General features: G+C 32.6%; 1 protein-coding gene across 1 annotated transcript; it reads right to left on the bottom strand.

Moving 5' to 3' along the window:
* Nucleotides 1–63: 63 nt before the first annotated feature.
* Nucleotides 64–17,201, bottom strand: LOC123659417 (maternal protein tudor-like). Its single transcript, XM_045594633.1, has 12 exons — nt 15,315–17,201; nt 14,571–14,774; nt 13,234–13,403; nt 10,987–11,067; nt 8,613–8,720; nt 7,424–7,573; nt 5,552–6,525; nt 5,327–5,475; nt 5,081–5,242; nt 4,459–4,625; nt 4,143–4,378; nt 64–3,804 (listed from the first exon to the last, which is right to left on the bottom strand). The coding sequence occupies exons 1-12, from the start codon at nt 17,199–17,201 to the stop codon at nt 692–694; spliced, it is 7,401 nt and encodes a 2,466-aa protein (XP_045450589.1). The 3' UTR covers nt 64–691.
* Between the last annotated feature and the right edge of the window lie 1,236 nt (nt 17,202–18,437).

Here is an 18,437-nt window from a genome sequence, read left to right as displayed (position 1 = left end):
TTAATCTTTAATGTTATATCCTATGGGTGATTTCAATTTAAGGAAATAAATTTTAGCAAGCTATAGTTTTTATAACTTTATTTTTTAAACAATTTTATGTTTTATAGAGTAACATATATTTCAAATTCTTTTTACATTCAAGTTATTGAAGCTAAAAAAAAGTTAATAATGCTTCGAAATTAAAAGATAAACATTATAAAAATGAATTTTATACATTTAGAATAGTATGTCTTACTAGTATACCATTTTCACAATGAAAACAATCACATAATTAAAATGAGTATTTTTAAAGTATACTAAAAGATTTAATTAAAGAATAAAGCACAAAATTAACCTTTTACTTATCTTTTTTCTTATTAAGGATACAAAAAAAAAATGTAAATCAATAACATTTTTACGGTAATATCTTTAATACTTATACAAGTGACACACAAAGTCAATTAACAGAAACTATAAAAAAAATAACACAAAACCTTACTTTAAGTACTAAAAAATTTCAAAAGGTCAAACAACTGCCCAAGTTATTAACACAACTCATTTTATATTGCGATCATCATCAAATCGCAATACCTATTTGACAAGTTTGTTTTTCTAAGAGTATAAATATGAAATATATATCTCAGAATTAACATTATACGAAACAATGTGTTGTGTCAATTTATATGCGATTGGTGCTTGTGTTAAAAAATAATTATACAACTTCAACGGGTTTTTCGTCACCCTGTGAGACAAATTTTTTGTCTAGCGATACTTTTTCTTTAACAGATTCAACATGCTCTGGACTGCTATCGTCCTTATCATTATTCAATTGTTCTTTAGTTTCTTCTTTCACTGGAGCGATTGATTGTCCATTAGAAATTTCTAGGTTGTCAACATTTTGTTCAGGTGTAATTACTTTATCTTGATTTGATTCATTAGAGGTATTACTTTTATTTAAATTGTTCTTTTCTTCTTCTATTGATGTATTACTTTTATTTGAATTATCTTTTTCCTCTTCTAAAGATGTATTACTTTTATTTGAAATATCTTTTTCTCCTTCTAAAGATGTAATGCTTTTATTTGAATTATCTTTTTCCCCTTCTAAAGATGTAATGCTTTTATTTGAATTATCTTTTTCCTCTTCTAAAGATGTAATGCTTTTATTTGAATTATCTTTTTCCCCTTCTAAAGATGTAATACTTTTATTTGAATTATCTTTTTCCTCTTCTAAAGATGTAATACTTTTATTTGAAATATCTTTTTCTCCTTCTAAAGATGTAATACTTTCATTCACATTATCTTTTTCCCCTTCTAAAGATGTAATACTTTTATTGGCATTATTTTTTTCCCCTTCTAAAGATGTATTACTTTTATTTGAAATATCTTTTTCCCCTTCTAAAGATGTATTACTTTTATTTGAAATATCTTTTTCTCCTTCTAAAGATGTATTACTTTTATTTGAAATATCTTTTTCTCCTTCTAAAGATGTAATACTTTCATTCACATTATCTTTTTCCCCTTCTAAAGGTGTAATACTTTTATTTGCATTATCTTTTTCCTCTTCTAAATATGTATTACTTTTATTTGAATCATCTTTTTCCACGTCTAATCCCATTATCACCGTATTATAACTACTTATACTTGCGTTTGAGTCTTGCTGTGATGAATTTAACTCTTCCGAAGGATTCTCATTATCATATTCATTGGTTGTTTTTTCTTTTTCGGCAATTGGATCCGTTTGGTCGACAAAATCTGGAGTGTCCGTTTTTATAACAGAACTCAAATCTGTACCATTTAAAAGCAGTCTTACTAGGGATGGATCTTTAATGCTATCTAAAAATTCTATTTGGAATGTGACAAGTTCAGCAACTAAATCTTCAAGTTTTGATTTCGCAGATTCGTTTGAGACATCGTCGGCAAATCCAGCTAACCGACAACATTTAGCTAACGGTTCGATCATCGCAATATCTTCAGGTAATTGTCTGAATTCCTCACATTTAGCTTTATTTCCATAGTCTATAAATTGCACGTGATATCCTACATCGCAAAACTCTAAGATTCTACATCTGTACCATTGTTCATCTTCACTCCAGAAAGCAGCACATATAGAGCCAACTTTTAGTTCCGAGATCGGTTCAAATTCACTACATTCGCTTAGCTTATCTGTGACTTTGTCAAGACTAGCTATAGAGTCATCTAAATGAACATAAAATTCTTCCAAGGAATTAACGTAACAAATTTTGCCACTACTATGCAAGTCCTGTCCAACTGGTGTCGGTCTTTCGGAGGTTGGATGTTCTTCGCAAAGCCCAACTAACTCTTCAGTAACAGATTTACCGTCAAGATAAAGCTCAACTATTGAGATATCCCCTGAAGCAATAAATTGAACATTAAATATAGTAGCCCCTTCTGCTGCTAACTCGTTAAATTTAATTTCAGATTTACGTGACCAAGATTTGATGTCACGTGGTTTTTGTAGAGCACACTTCCTAGAAAGAGCTGGCTTAAGCTTCAATTCGTCTGGAAGACTTCGTAACTCGTTAGCAATTGACGCGTTTCCGTAATCCATGAACAATACTTCCGTTCCTTCAGAACCGTCGACAATTACCTGTGCCCTATACCAGGCGCCATCCTCGGGATATTTAGCCGCACATAATACACCTTCCTCTTTTTCAGTAAGTTCCGGGAAACTTTCTGCATCGACCATCGCTGCCTCCATTGATTGTAGTTCGGGCGCAGCGGTTTCAAGTTGGATCCAGAATTCGGAAGGAGAATTAACATGGCTAGCGAAACAAGAAGGTAAGTCGCCGCATTCTGTTTCTTCTGATCTAGTAGCGTGTCCTTCAGAAACTAATTTGTCGGTTACATTTTGACCATTCACGAAAATATCTACGTAAGTTGTTACATCCTTTAGAACGATTAATGCATCTACTGGCGATGATAAATCACCAACAAGTTGTGTAAAGTAGTCAGAGGCCGGTTCAGACCACTGTCCCGTTCCAGTCGGGATTGCATTTACACTAGACTTAATTGCATATCGCTCGATTTCTTTTAGGTGATCTGGCATTACTTTTAGCAATCCGGGTTGATTATCTAAAACGTCAGTGTTTCCGTAGTCAATAAAACGAATAGTTGTTATGTCAGAATCTGAATCCAGAATCTCTGCCCGATACCACTGGTCGTCTGCTAAATATTTAGCGACACATAACGTTCCCATTTCACGATTTTCAATATCTGTGTAACTGTCAGCATTACTCTGTAATTCTGCTTGGATATCGTCTATTTTTTGGACTTTATCTAACATTTGTAACCAAAAATGTCCAGGAGTGTCTATGTGACTGATGTATACTTGCGTACAACCTTCTGGCAAAGAAATAGGTTCTTCTATAGGAGCGTCGGATTTTGGTTCTTCGGAAATTACTTCAGAAATTATTTGAGTAGTAGCTAGTTTCTCATTTATCAATTTCATAGAAAGATCTACACCATCTAAGTGTAAGTTAGCAAGCCAGCCATCATTTCCGAACGCCAAGGTAACTTGAAGCTCTTTTTCAGTAGTCCATTCCATTAGTTTGCTTACAGTATCTTTTTGTAGGGATACAAGTCCCAAACTGGCGACTAATGCTAAATAGCACGGTTCATAGAATTTAGGATCAAGCTTTTTAAGTGCTTCTTTAGGTACGATTTCAGAGTTGCCATAGTCGGGAAACTGCACTTTAACACTATTTTCAGTTGAGCTGAGTATTGTAGCTCTGTACCAATTACCATCCGATGATTTAGCCACGCACAATCCGTCAGCCTCAAATTCTGTTAGAGCTTCTGGAGTTCCTATTAAAGAAAGAAAAATATAAATATCTGCAAAAACTAAACATAAAAGTACAAAAATCTAAAATAGCTTTATTGAAATAGGCTTGAAAAACACTTTCGAATCGTCATTTTACAATATTAAATTTAAGTGATTATTATTTTTGAAAGTGAAGCTACTACCGATTCGGAATATAGATTCTGCAGAGAAGAATCAAAATTATAAACTGTATTTTAATAATAATATAAAATTGATAATATTTTTCATGAAATAAAGCGTCACTAAGTTCACAAAATTATATCATCCAGCACTGAATACTAAGCTCTAGCTATTAATTTTCCGTTTAATACAATTTAATTACCCTCTTCATAGAACTGGTATAAATGTTCTAAGAGCTGTGCGATCTTATCACCATCGGATGACTTTTGCAAGTAGAATTCATTCAGATTTTCTATATGCGAAATATAAGCGTTGCCGAAGTTGTAATTAAATACAGCTCTTGTACAAAGCGGTACTACTTCATCATAAGATCCTTCATCTGGCTCAAATATCGCTATCTTTTGACCAGTTACTCCTTCATACAATGTTGAAACCAATCTAAAAAATAAGAGTTAATTATTATTTTTATGTTTCATAACTTTTATTCATAAGGACACCACTTCTATAATATTACTCACGTAATTCCTTCAACATAATTCACATATATTATAAATTTATTTCCAGTCAGTCTTTTCTTTAAGTCATCTAGGGACAGTAGAGTCTTCGATTCTTCCGTATAATTGTTGAAAGAACATTGCAACGATTGATAATAGTAGACGCTCAATTCTGTCGGCAAAATCATTAACTGAAAGAAATATCAGAAAATTTAGCAGATCTGTTAATACTTTCTCAATTATATTAATATGGGGGCGCATTACGTAACGCAAATTTTGAAGATTTTGACCCCTCCCTCCCCCCATGTAACGCGCCGTAACGTTTTACTGCCCTCCACGTAAACGTTACGTAACACCCACCTGACCATTTTCCATAGTCGTTAAAAAAAATCGCGTTTGCGGTAAATATAAATATATATACAAAAAGGGGTATAAACGAAAAGAGTTGCCACTGGGGAGATTTTAATACCCTAGTTTTGTAATTGGAATAAATAAAAATGTTACGTAACACATTGTTCGTAACCCCCTCCCGCCCATGTAACGCATCGTAACGTCTTATAAGACCCCCCCCCCTCCACCCCCAAAATTACGTTACGTAATACTTGAACGCCCCCTATTTTTAAGTATATTTTATTGATTCTGATACCTTATCTAATGTTGTAGTGATAGTGTTTCCATAGTCTGGTAAAACTGCTTCAATGTTATTAGTATCAGAAACGTCGTTGAGTATTGTGCGATATACTTTGTCGTTGTGTTTCACTGTACAGTGAATTCCTTCCATTAGACTATCGGCAGGTAGAGGTGTTAACTGCATATAAAGAGATGAAATTAACAATAATTAAAAGGATAAACTTTACCAAAATTAAATACTATGAGTCATTACTTGCATTACCTTTTCCACATCGTAACTGTTGATAGCATTCTCAACTAAATCAGCTTTATCCAAATCCAGCTGGACAAAGAACTTCTCAAACGATTCCACGTGTGTTACCCTGCACATTATTTGCTGTCCAACTATTATTGTTAGATCGATTGCTTCATCTGAAACCGAATTTAATGATGTTATATAATTTAACATAACAAACAAGAAAATTTTACTAAAATGTAACAATTTAACCTTTCAAGGTGACAGCCGTTTGACTTTCGGACATAACAGCTAATTCCTTTTCAACCAGCAGATCCGCTACACTTACTCCATTGTTCCATAAAGACACTTTATATTGATCTTCCACACATTCTTGGAACACACATTGATACCGAGGCGCATTGAAGCAAAGATCTATTTCTGGGTCAGCCTTCCACTCGCCAGTTTTCGGCACAACACCGGACAAGGAACAATGTACAGCCATTTTTGGAAGTTCCATCAACTCTCTTTCCATTTGCCAAATATCTTTTGCGTCCACGAGTTGCTTATTACCGAAATCTACGTAGCGAACTATGAATTTAGAGAAAGGTTGGACGGAAACTATAGTAGCTCGGTAGAGAACGCCATCCGCTGGATAGCGTGCTAAAACTGACGCACCGATCGGTACGTTTCCAGAGTACGACCGGACCCCTTTATACAATTCCGGAATTTTATGCATCATTTCTAAAAATTTAGGTTGCAGTGATAATATTTGAGTGTAGAAATTTTCTGGGGATATTATCCAAGTAACGGATACTTCTTGCTGCGATCCTATTTCCACTGACGGCTCAGTGAATGGTGTCTCTGGAGGTAGAGGGTCTGACAGTTCTTTGCATTGAACTTGTGTGAATTTGCCTCGAGACTTTTGTGGGGGTGTTCTACTGTTGCGGTTAAATCCGCTTTCTTGAGATCTGTAACTTCTCTCTGATCTCTTATCGCTATCAGATGCGAAAGAACGGTCTGATCTTTCGGCTCTATCGCGAGGGCTGAAGTTACTTCTGCCTTTGTCCTGTCTGTCACCCCTATCTGCTCTATTATCTCTAAACTCTCGCTTTTGATTCCAATTGTCTTTCTTGTCACCCCAATTGTCACGTCTATCACCGCGGTTGTCCCTCCTGTCTGGTCTAAAGCCTCTATTACCGCGATCATCACCCCTGCTGTCCTCATCTTGTGTATATCTGTTATCCCTGTAAGACAAACGGTTCTCATAAATATTTTTAAAAATTATGCCAAGATAAAATTGTACAGAGAAAGTGTATTGTATTAAAAAGAGATAGCTCGTTGCGGTATTATTTTTTATTTTCTTGAAATAGCTATTCAGTGCATATTATATCAGTGCAATATATATAGTTATGTGCTGCTATTACTATAAATTATTTCTTTAATATTTTATGCATAAAGTAGATAAAATACTTAACAAAAGAGAGCTAGAAATCGATTATAAACTAGAAGACAAACAACAAATACCACACCAAGCCTTTACACGGCTGATAAGTGAAAACGAATTATAATGAATATCGTGCTGAAACGAAAAAAAAACTAGCAATATCGGCGCTATTAAACGTAAGCCAACTACATACAAAGCATGTTTTTAAATTGAAGCTAGAAATCTAATTTAAACAAAAATTAAAAAAAAACTATTGCGTCACAACACCGATTCAATGAAAGTAGAAATTTAATACATTTAAAACGAAATTTTAAATAATTATTTAATAAAAAACGCTTTGTATATAGTTAAAGATATGTTGGAGCATACAATGAAAAATAACCAAACGTAACAAACAGTCGCGTGATCAAGCGTGACGGCAAGCAAATGGGGCGAGGAAACGTGATTAATTCAAACTGTTATTTCTCCGTTCTCGTAACATTCGTTACAAAAAACAATTCAATCTATATAGACATTTATTAATTGACATCAATAGGAGTTAATTCGAGTGCAATGTAAGACATGACAAAGCGATTTTCGATTTTCAGTAAATTTCTTCAACGCATTAGATTGAAATATTTACGATGTGTAATATGTGTCGCAGTGCTGTACACATTACGAAGCGTTATTTGTGTGGATCAAAGCGACACACTCAATACCGTTTCAATCGATCCTGTATTGATCCTCTTTGAGCATGCGCTTGCGCATCTAAAGACGCAGCTTCGGCCGCTTGCCTCAATCGTTTCCCGACTCCACTTCCTTCCTTCTTCCAAGCGCCTCTTTTATCTTGATCCGTCCTAGGTTTTCTTCTGTTGATATATTACTTGTACAATAATCTTATATCGATATATCGTTTTATTCATATATAGATAAATTTTGCTGTACATTTTCGATAAATGAGCTTATTTAACTAGATAAATGTAGTATGAAAACGTTAATCCCTTGTTTTGAACTTTAAAACAACATTATTTAGTGCTAAACTAATAAGAAATAATTAATGTTTATACTTTTGTACAAAGTATTTTATCACAAATTGTCAAACAAATTTTAACGTCTAACCGTAATCTTAGTTGTAAAAATACATAACATTTTTAATTTTGTAAATATTCACAATTGTGATATATTTAAAAGTTAGTAAGAATATAGAAAATAAAAATATTTAGATAGATGAGATAATTTACCGTAAACGTTAAAGAAACGACACGAGTCATAAAGCACAACCCTATTCGTTTTTTTTTTTTTTTTTGACTAATAATAGTTTTAATAATATTCATGCTTGTATAAAAGTGCAATCAAATGAATTTAGCCGATATTCTCTATAATATATTTTTTGCTAACTCATAAACAGCGATGCGTTCAGTTGGAAAATTAAAAGGAAAAGTAAATTACTACGCCGTTTCGAAACCGAACTGATATTTATAAATCTAGCTAGTTCGTATTGTTGAAACATGTTATTTCAATGACTTTTTATTTAAAGACTTGTATTTCATACGGGTTTAAAGTATGTTGTATCTATGACACATGACAACAAAATGACTGTCGTACTCAGGGCCAGATTCAGCCGCTGCCGCCCATGAAATGAGGGAAAAAAGAATAAAAACTTTTGGCTGATTTTTTTTAGATCAGCTGTTTCATAATTTCATAAAATAATCAAGGGAAATATACATACGAAAAATTATTACGATGAATTCAATTATTTATAAAATGTGTTCAACTGACTTTTCTAAATAAACTCTATTTACTCTTACGCGTATTGTTTAATGTCTTAAATATACAAAATTTGCTTTACGATTATACGATTTAAAACTATTTTCCTATGTAAATTAAATTGAATCTATATTTTCTTACCTTTCTCTAGGATTTTCTCTATTTGGTCGTTGCGGAGGCGAGATCTCCTCCCTTTCGTCATCATTGGTAGTCGTAGGGTTGTTATCGCGAGGTCTAGGCGGACCGCGTCTAAGTTAACACGATTTTTATATATATGCTAACGTGCTACAGCTATATTATTTAATAATAATATAATTATATATCTACACTATTATAATAAACTCGAAAGATTTGCATTTTTGAAAGTTTGTATCGGATAAACTAAAAAACTACTAGACCGATTTTAAAAATTCTTTCACCAGGAGAATGCATCGTTATCACCGAGGTTATATTTCGGAATTGCCAGAAACATAATCTGCATGGACGAAACCGCGACTGAAAAAATGTTCTATAATAAAATATCCTACACCCCTGAATTAAAGCGTATTTCAGGAAACACACTGGTGTGCAGCGTTGTAAAGAATATATAGAACTTTAAGACTACTACTCGTTCCTACAAATGGGGGGTTCTGTAGGTGTTACCACGTCCTACGCGAAATAAAACCCTAGCCCTTTTTTTAAATTATTGATTATTGATATTTATCATGTGGTCACACTTAAATTTCATCGAGATCTGATTATAACTTTTGGAGTAATATTTGATAATGCGTATTTACTTAACTATTTTTTCGTCTACCTACGTTGTACCTGTCGATGGAATTGAAGTCAGTTTTTGTTTCGTTTGCCGGCGAACACAATTATGTGTATGACCCATGAAAAATACAAGCGAATTGCAATAGGCGACGAACATGTTAATGCTAAAAACTTCAAATCTTTAGCTCTAGGTAAGCTTTAGAATCTATAGGTATGATTTGCTCTGAGTTCTACTTAAATTCGACCGTGGTCTGACTGGTACTTTTAGAGTTATCTAAATAAATACGTAATAATAAATACGTAAAGCAACAACTCTGTACCCCTTTTCACAAAAATTGCGCGGACGGAGGGGTATGAAATTTCGCACACTTATAGTTTATATAGAGGAGTGCAGAATGCTTTTAAAATTATGGATAAAAAATACATTATTATAGTAGTGTTTGATAACAGAACCTTAATAATGTTCAAAATTATAATTTAAATTAATTATGGTCGAATTTTAACCACTGGGCGACCACTTGTCTAATAATTACTTGACTATTGTTTCTAACTACGTTGTATTACTTGTCGATGTAATTCAAATCGATTTTTGTTTTCGTTTGCGATCAAACACAATAATTCAACATACGTCTGTGTTATTTGTTATTGGCCGTTAATTAACGTTGCTTTAGATTCAAGACTACAGATTTTAGGTAATATTTTTATAATTCCATTAAATAATTATATGTATTACTATAAGTATATATACTATTGTTTCAAATTTTATTGCGTGGTAAAAACTATATATGTTTCACATACATTAAAAACAAAACAATACATACATATATTAGCAAATTTTATCATTTATCTTTAAAGCGAGTTAAAGTATGTTTTGTCCGCACTGGATTATAATAAGCAGTATTTATTTATTTATATGTAATTGACAATTTAGAAAAGTACTGAATATATTTGATAATAATTATAGTCTTAGAAATTACATCATCCGAAAATATTGGTTTTTCAACACAATGCCAATGCTAATACGACCTGGTTCATACGTTGCTTAAGTTTATCTTGCACATAAGGTTCTGATACGATTTACCATCGGGATTATTCATTTTTTTTGGACTCAGAATGTGAAATGAAATATCTGATAACGGAGATTGACGGCGAAAAAACAATACATCACAGTTATGTGCTAGATAGTTTTTATCAGCAATCTCTGTAAAAGGGTTTATAGTAGACGAACAAGGGGTAAATTTCAACAGAAGTAAAACTACGAGACAAGTCTATTTTCTAATAAAACCAAGACTAGGAAAGTCGTTCATATTAACGTATCATATCTTTATTGCTTAGACATGACTGTTGGAATCATAATAAAATTAAAAAGTATTATTAACGGTACAAAGTAAGGAGTACAGTCTTGTATACTAATGAGCTTATTATCCAAACTTATTGAATTATTTTGACACACAAAATATATGATTTCATTTCGTTCATTGTACTTATTTGATTGGTAAAGCCGCGTGATATCTTCATTTTTATAAATATATGTAATTTTTGTATATGTAATTTAGTAACAAATCTTGGAACTAACGAGTATTTTTCTACAAAATATATTTAGCACGCAATACATTAATTAAAACTACACTTTACGATAACTACGAATATGATTATTACTCAAATACAATACAATCACTTAAGATAACCTCAATAAAAAATAAATAAATAACTTATTCTAAAAATAAAATAATAAAAATAACAGAAACATTTAATTTCTTACCGATCCCCTCTATCGGTTTTCGTCCCATACTTTTCACTATGTCGTCCCGGACCCGATCGTTCGAAGCCCTCCTTTTGATCTCTAACATAGAAATAATCACTTCAAACACGTAATATATTACATAAACACTTACTAATTATAATATAATATGTAATACAAATAGTACATATATATAACGATAATTTACCTATACCAATATCTGTACATGTTGTTTGTACGAAATCTCGCTCAAACTAAATATTTCTTGCACCAAGTTCAAAGACCGCATACGAAGGCCACAGTTACCATGACTCGAGAATCCATTATAATTTTTTTTTTTTTGTTACAATTTAACAAAAAGTTAACCGAAACTCAGTTAAAATTCGGAACGAATAACTCCTTTTAACGATTTAATATGTGTTACGTCATTAATTTTTAATGCTAATTAGCGTATACCGCTATGCGAAACAGTTTAATTTTTTAATGTGAAAGCATAATGTTTCATTTTATAAAAATTCACAAAATTATTATCTATTCAAATTACTTACAAATAATACGAAAATATCATAATATTTTTTCAGTGACTTTCTTCTTTTGATTAATTACAGTCAGCTTCAATTGTATTTTTATCTGAAGATTACTTTTAAATAATCACGACTCTCTAAAGTTACGCAGATCCACGCTTGGGGTTTAAGTGCGACTAAATACCATGCGTCGCATTTTTATTACAATAAACAAATACACATCGTGTTAAACCTACCCTGTTTTTATGTTATTTTTCGCCGCTTCTTATAGGAACATGGAGACAACAGAACAAAGTTGTTTACAAACACTTTGCATTAACATCAAAATATGTTTTAAGTATATCGATAATTTACATAGTTATAGTTAAATTTAGATTTGTAAACGAAGACTATACAAAGATAAAGAAAGTTATAAATTGAAACTCGACTACGATAAAAAAAAATAGTACGTAACTTAATCTCCTCTAGGGTCACCACATTCAATATAATATTGACATCATATAGCTTATAACCAGCGGACAATTAACACGCTTCTAATGATACCTTATTTGTCTAAATATGACAAAAGTAGTTTGGGAAATATGAGGGAACAGATGAACATATACGTAGACTGCTAAAATTATAACCCTCCTTTTAGCTATGCCGTAGCCGTAAAAACGTAAAGTTGTTTTGATTATTTTTTTTTTACATAAGCAAATATCGATTTGTTCATATATAACAAACATTTAAGTTATAATTTATTTTACATAGGCATAATATATGATCAATTTCATAACACGGAAGAATTTCAAAATACGCAAAGGCATGTATAAAATTAGTTTGTTTACAACAAATAGTGTTTGATTAATATGTACGATTTAAGTGAAAAGAATGCATAGCAATTATTTTTCAGACACGAATATAATTTAAATTTATACATTTCAGTCTCAATCAATTTTTTCATTTCTTGCTCGAAATCGAACAGTTTATGAGTAAAACATATCGTTTTCTGTATATAGGAACCAAACTTTAAGACATAAAACGTTTTCTATAAGAATAATAACTTAGGAATCAATAAATACGAACACGAAAATAGTCGATATTCGTCTGAAAAAATTAAAAAACCCATCATCGACCGTATTTCCAGAAACTATAAGGCCATTAATTATGACCAAAACTAGAGTAAGAGAAAATTGTTCTTTTTTTTGGAATTAAAATTTAAACCAATGAGATCCATAAGTAATTATTTACTTGAAATATAAGATTACTTTCACATTTTTATGTTTGCTTACGTAAAAAAAAAAAAAAAATCAAATATAAAAATTTTATATAAAAGTTTAAGATATTATAATTAATTGTACTTGAAATCCTGAACACTTTCTACTGTACAGTACAGAAACATGCGTCATTAGTCATTTAAATTCTTGAAGGCACAACTTTTTTATATACTTAGGTCGAAAAAGAAGTGTCCGGTCCACCTGGTAGTTACTGGACCTTATATATGCCTGCAACACCAAAAGCATCGCAAGCGCGTTGCCAACCCTACCTCCTATCCACAGGAGCTCTGGTCACCTTACTCCTCAACGGCACAACACTACATAAAAGCAGTATTATTTAGCTGTGATCTCCTGTAAGGTCGAGGTACTTCCCCAATTGGACTGCTCCAAATTTTGAGTCAGATATTTCTTTCTGAGTCCTACTTGAATAATTTCGTTATTTTATCGGGCTAAAGAGATTACAATGACGTACAAAAATAATGACTTACCGGCCGCGGAAGCTGCCCCCTCTAGGTCCGAAATCCTCTCCGTCTTTTCTTTTCTCTTCTTTGAAACTCTTTTCACGCCTGAAGTTCTTTTTCTTATCGTCTTGAATGCTTCCTTCAGGTGAACTTATAGTTTCCGGCGCGTCTTTACGCAGCGGTGTTGTTACTTTGGCCTGATTGACACATTTTCATACAACAATGCATGATTTTAAAATTGATTATAGAAAAATTAATCCTCAATAGATAGAAATAAATGCCATAAAAATCCTGTTTAATATATCATTATATATATGTATGTCATAATGCCGTTTGGCCTATGTTTTTTTTTGTGAGTGAATTAAACAAACAAACATTCGCATTTCAGACCTGTTTCACCCGTTGTGGACAACCCTATTTGACAGATGACGATACAAATAGACTTTGAAAGCGGGAGGTACAATAGGCCAGTAGGACCCGTTTCTCTAAAATTTATAAACTGCAACTTTAGGGTTTGTTTATTATACTATCATCCGTCAAATAGCGTAATCCACAATCTGGTGAAACACACCCATACTATATGACCCATACTAATAATCTTATGTTATAAAATATAAAGTTCCCCTGTTTGTAACGGACAAGCCTGAAACTACTGGACTTACTAATTACAATCATTCTTTGACTGTTAAAATGCAATTAATATTTAAACGTAATATAGGCAATATAACACCATACTACAATGTAGTTTAGTAACCATTAACATCACTCACACGAGTTTCTTTTAATAAATCACAAGACATGTCTAGTATGTAACAAAATCACTGAAAATTTTCAAGAAACGGCCACTTTTGTTTGATTAGATTTATTTTATCTAAATACGAAAGTACTTGACGCTTTAGATATAATATGTTTTTGACAAGATTTTGTAAATTATCTTAACTATACTGTGCTGTAAACATAATACTACTTACAAAAAAATGTGTCAGCATTTTTAATATTTGTGTTATAGTTTACAAAAAAAAAAAAAATAGATTATTAAATACAAATATATCTTAGTTTTTTAAAATTATGAGATTAAAACAATATTGTTAAAATATAGATAATTCATTTCATTTTAAATACAATATCTCTTGGACAAATGATTAATAGGTAAGTACTATGTATTAAAATAGAAATATTATTAATCACAATCCGTTTCAATTTCATTCAATCTGTTTAATGGTTTTCTATGGTTTTGAATTAAAAATTGATTTTAAAATTCTTTCTAATAATTTGTAGAAAGATCTTACGGAATGAAAAGTTAAGAAAATATGAAAAATGAGGATGATGAAGAAAGGATAGCACTTGTATAAAATAAATATTACCTCAATAGTATTACTCCTTGGTTGAGAAAGTTGATTCATCTTTTTAGCCACATCAAGGGGGGGTGTGACTGTGTCATCTATCAAGGTAACAAGCATCGTATCACTGGATAATACACCAACTATGTGTGCCATTAGAGTTTTCTCTAATGCTAACATTTCTAGTTGGTTTGATGTCTTCGTCTCTATTGGTTTATTTTCAAACCCCTGTTGAATTAGACCGATATTAACACACTTTAGTTACCTATTTATGTTTTTTAATGTCAAAATTAACTCTAAAATAATCTTTTTTTTAATTTTTATAATGAAATTGTGGATTTTTTTTTCACCAAGACTGAAAGTGTCAGACCCATTATACCCTAATTACAATCAACAATATATCGATGGCTCCTAAGTATACTGAGTCAACTAACAACTTTTGATAACTTAATTTTTTAAGATATTAATAACATTTACTTGATTTCCTATCTACCTATGGAAGAAAAAAATAAAGTTTGTTTATTAAAAGTAGAGTTGACTCACTATACTTAGGAGCCATCGATATATATGCTTAATATTTTTCTTTAAATAACATATGTGATATACAATTTTTAATTGACATTATCCAATTTTCTTTTATTATAGTACCTTTTACTATTATATTATTAGTACTTATAAATGTATGTTTCTAATGTATAAATAATATAATGTATAATTATATTATTTATTACTCATAAATGTTTGTTTCTAATGTAAAAATAAACTTACTTTAAGTGCACATTTCATGGCTTGAGCCGGCAGTCTTATCAAGTCTGGAGTTATTGTCCTCAAGTCAGTAACATCTACTTCTTGCTCGTTACCATAATCAACATAAGCAACTACAACTTTGTTCCCTCTAGATACCATGACCATTGCCCTGTACCAGTTGTCATCATCAGGGAATCTGGCGCAGCATACAGCACCAACTGGCAGTTCTCCAGGCGATGATGTGTTTTCACAATGAGTCTTAACAGCACCCATTACAGACTTTAGATCGTCAATGTTATCCGACAATTGCACATAGAATTTTATACAACTATCTACATATGAAACTAACACTGACTGTCTACTGCCCAGAGGCAGCATTTCCATCCATTTAAATTGCAACTTGTCTTTCATATTTGCCATTAAAATATCTAAAACACTTTTGTTATCCAAGAATAGTTCTCCATATTGTATCAGTGGAGGACCTTCTGGGGATACTACTCTTAGGGTCAAAACTTTACCACTAACCAGCTGTTTGAACGCTTCATTCAAATGCGGACTTTTCTCCAACTTCTTAACACCGGACAAACAAAACCGCATAGCAAAGACATTAGGCTTCACAAACTCTTCAGGAATATCAAATATATCATAGTATGACACCATTTCTGTATCACCAAAGTCTACAAAGAACAATTTACATTGCGATCCAGATAAATTCATGACAATTGCTCTACAAATTATGCGGTCTCCAGACATCCTACCGAGACAGACAGTTCCAATCATAGGTGGCTCTGCAAGGCTACTATGCGGCCTTCTATTTATATCATCCATCATGTCTTGTAATTTAGTTGCATCTGACACTAATTGGACTGCAAATAATTCAGGACCCTCCTCAGCAAATGATACAAAAACTTTGTGCTGTGAATTCACCTCAAGCAATCTACTTTTGTAAGTTATAGACTTCTTAGGAGATGGCGGTTTGTTTGTTATAGCTGATGGTGGAGCCATTGGAGCTGCTGAAGGTACCGAGGATGGAGCATGTTGTGGCTGACGTACTGGCGCTCGGAGATTAACCATATTTCTAGATGCTTTGTTGATGAGCAGTCTTTGGCCAGCTCCAGGAGGAACAGGAGCACCGTTAAATGGTATAGGCACATTTTGATTGAAACGCATAGCGGATGCAGGATTAGGAAAGTTCTGATTAATTAGAAATGGTACATGTTCAGTGAAAGGTGGTGCATCAGTCAACAAAGTTGGCGACCAGCTCGTTCCCAGCTGATTGTCAGCCATTTGCAACAGTAAAACCTCTTGCTTAGTCACTGGCAGTGCAACACCAAATCTATTAGAAGCTAAGTGTATTGACAGATCGTTTCCTTTAAACTGAATCGCTATGATAGGTAAGGTCCTCGTTTGAGCTTCAACAGACGCAGGATATTCAGCATAGCAGAGTAAACTTTGTAGTTTTAGAAGCATAGGTTCTTCCCACCTTCCAGACGGATGCATTATACGAGATAGGTAGTAATCCGTGGCTTGGCCGCGTAGTTGTAAAAACATAGGATCATAGCTATCTAAGAAGCGTATAGTACTTAATGAAATAATGTCTTTATTACCGTAATCAATGAAGTGTACCCCTACTATGCCGTTAGCGAGATTCGTTATGTTTATAATTTTAGCTCTGTAATAGGTTCCATCTTTATATTTGGCGGCACAAATAACACCTTCTTGAATAGCTGCCGGGGGTACCGCTCCGATGCCCTTTTCTAAATTTTCACGGGCAGATTCAAATAAACTTTCGACCATTAAAGAAGATTGTTGATCTAACTGACCACTTATCTTCAGAAAATGACCCTCACCATCCACATGGGTCACATATAGCCGGAAAGATCTTTGAGCTTCTGTAGGCAGAGCCATGGCTTTCACCTTTGTTTAATAAAATTTTATTACAATTTACAAGAAAAAAAAATACTTATGTACATAATTCTTGTGAGAAAATAAAGCACGTTTAGAACGTCGAACTATAAGACCTTATATCTCTAAAAATATTCACTTTCTACTCCGTTTACGTTTTTAGCAAACATGGCGCATTAATTGCAATAGGTACTTTTATAATTTTTTACATATTTCTTATGACAGCGATTACCGATTAGTGATGTCTCGATTTTATCTGTAGACTAACCTAGGACTAAGAATATCGTTAAAAATTCAGCAACGTTAATTTGTTTCGACTGATATAACGTTGTTTGCGGAATGACGATACCCTGAATACATCCTGAATATCGTTATTTTGGAGCCACTATACTGGTGGTTTTTATCTGGTACTAACTTAAACATTACTTATCTAAACAGTTACCGTTCATTACTACATAATAGAGATGAGTTCCTCACTCATGAGGTGTCTCATTTGAGGTACTCGTGATCGTAAATTGAAAGAGTTACTCGAATTTGAATATTGAACCACCTCACTCGTTTACGCGTCCTCACATTGACATTATTGACGCGACTCACGAAGACTCGACGAGGACGATTAATTCTCACCTCTATGAGGATGATTCTTTGAGGATGAGGTGGAAGTACTTATTTCATTATTGAACAGCGAGTTAGAGAATGAGTAAGGTGAGGAGTCGAAATTTTGAAAACACAGTTAATTCATACGATGGCTAGTTCACGCAAATACCGTTGATTATTAAGTTTAATTTGGAATTTCATTCTAAAAATAAAAGATATTTGTTGTTGTTTAAATTTTGTTTAAACATGTTTTACATATTTTTTTATGTTTAATAATTATAATCCATAAACTATTTTTGTGTTTATGTATCGTTAAAATGTTATTTAAAGATTATTGTCAATAAATAATTTTCGACACCTATTTGTTGCCTTTTCATTATACCTAATCGATGCATAATGATTGCGATGTTAAAATTTTCAAAATAGTAAATCCATTTCAAATTTAATCGATTCCGTCAACAGAGTGCCTAGTGCGAGTTTTGTTTAATCCGTCTCGCAATAACGGGCGTAAATTTTAACTTTAATTTTGTATGGGAAATTCGGCATTTCAACCTAGTACTTGCGTTTGCCGCTAGATGACTCTGTATCGATTGTACCGTATACTATTATCTTCTACTTTATCGTCTAGGCTGCAGTGTTTAA

This window comes from Melitaea cinxia, chromosome 14 (assembly GCF_905220565.1).
Source record: "Melitaea cinxia chromosome 14, ilMelCinx1.1, whole genome shotgun sequence".
Lineage (NCBI taxonomy): Eukaryota > Metazoa > Arthropoda > Insecta > Lepidoptera > Nymphalidae > Melitaea > Melitaea cinxia.
The sequence above is the reverse complement of the archived record's forward strand: the minus strand, read 5'-3'. Positions and strand labels throughout refer to the sequence as shown.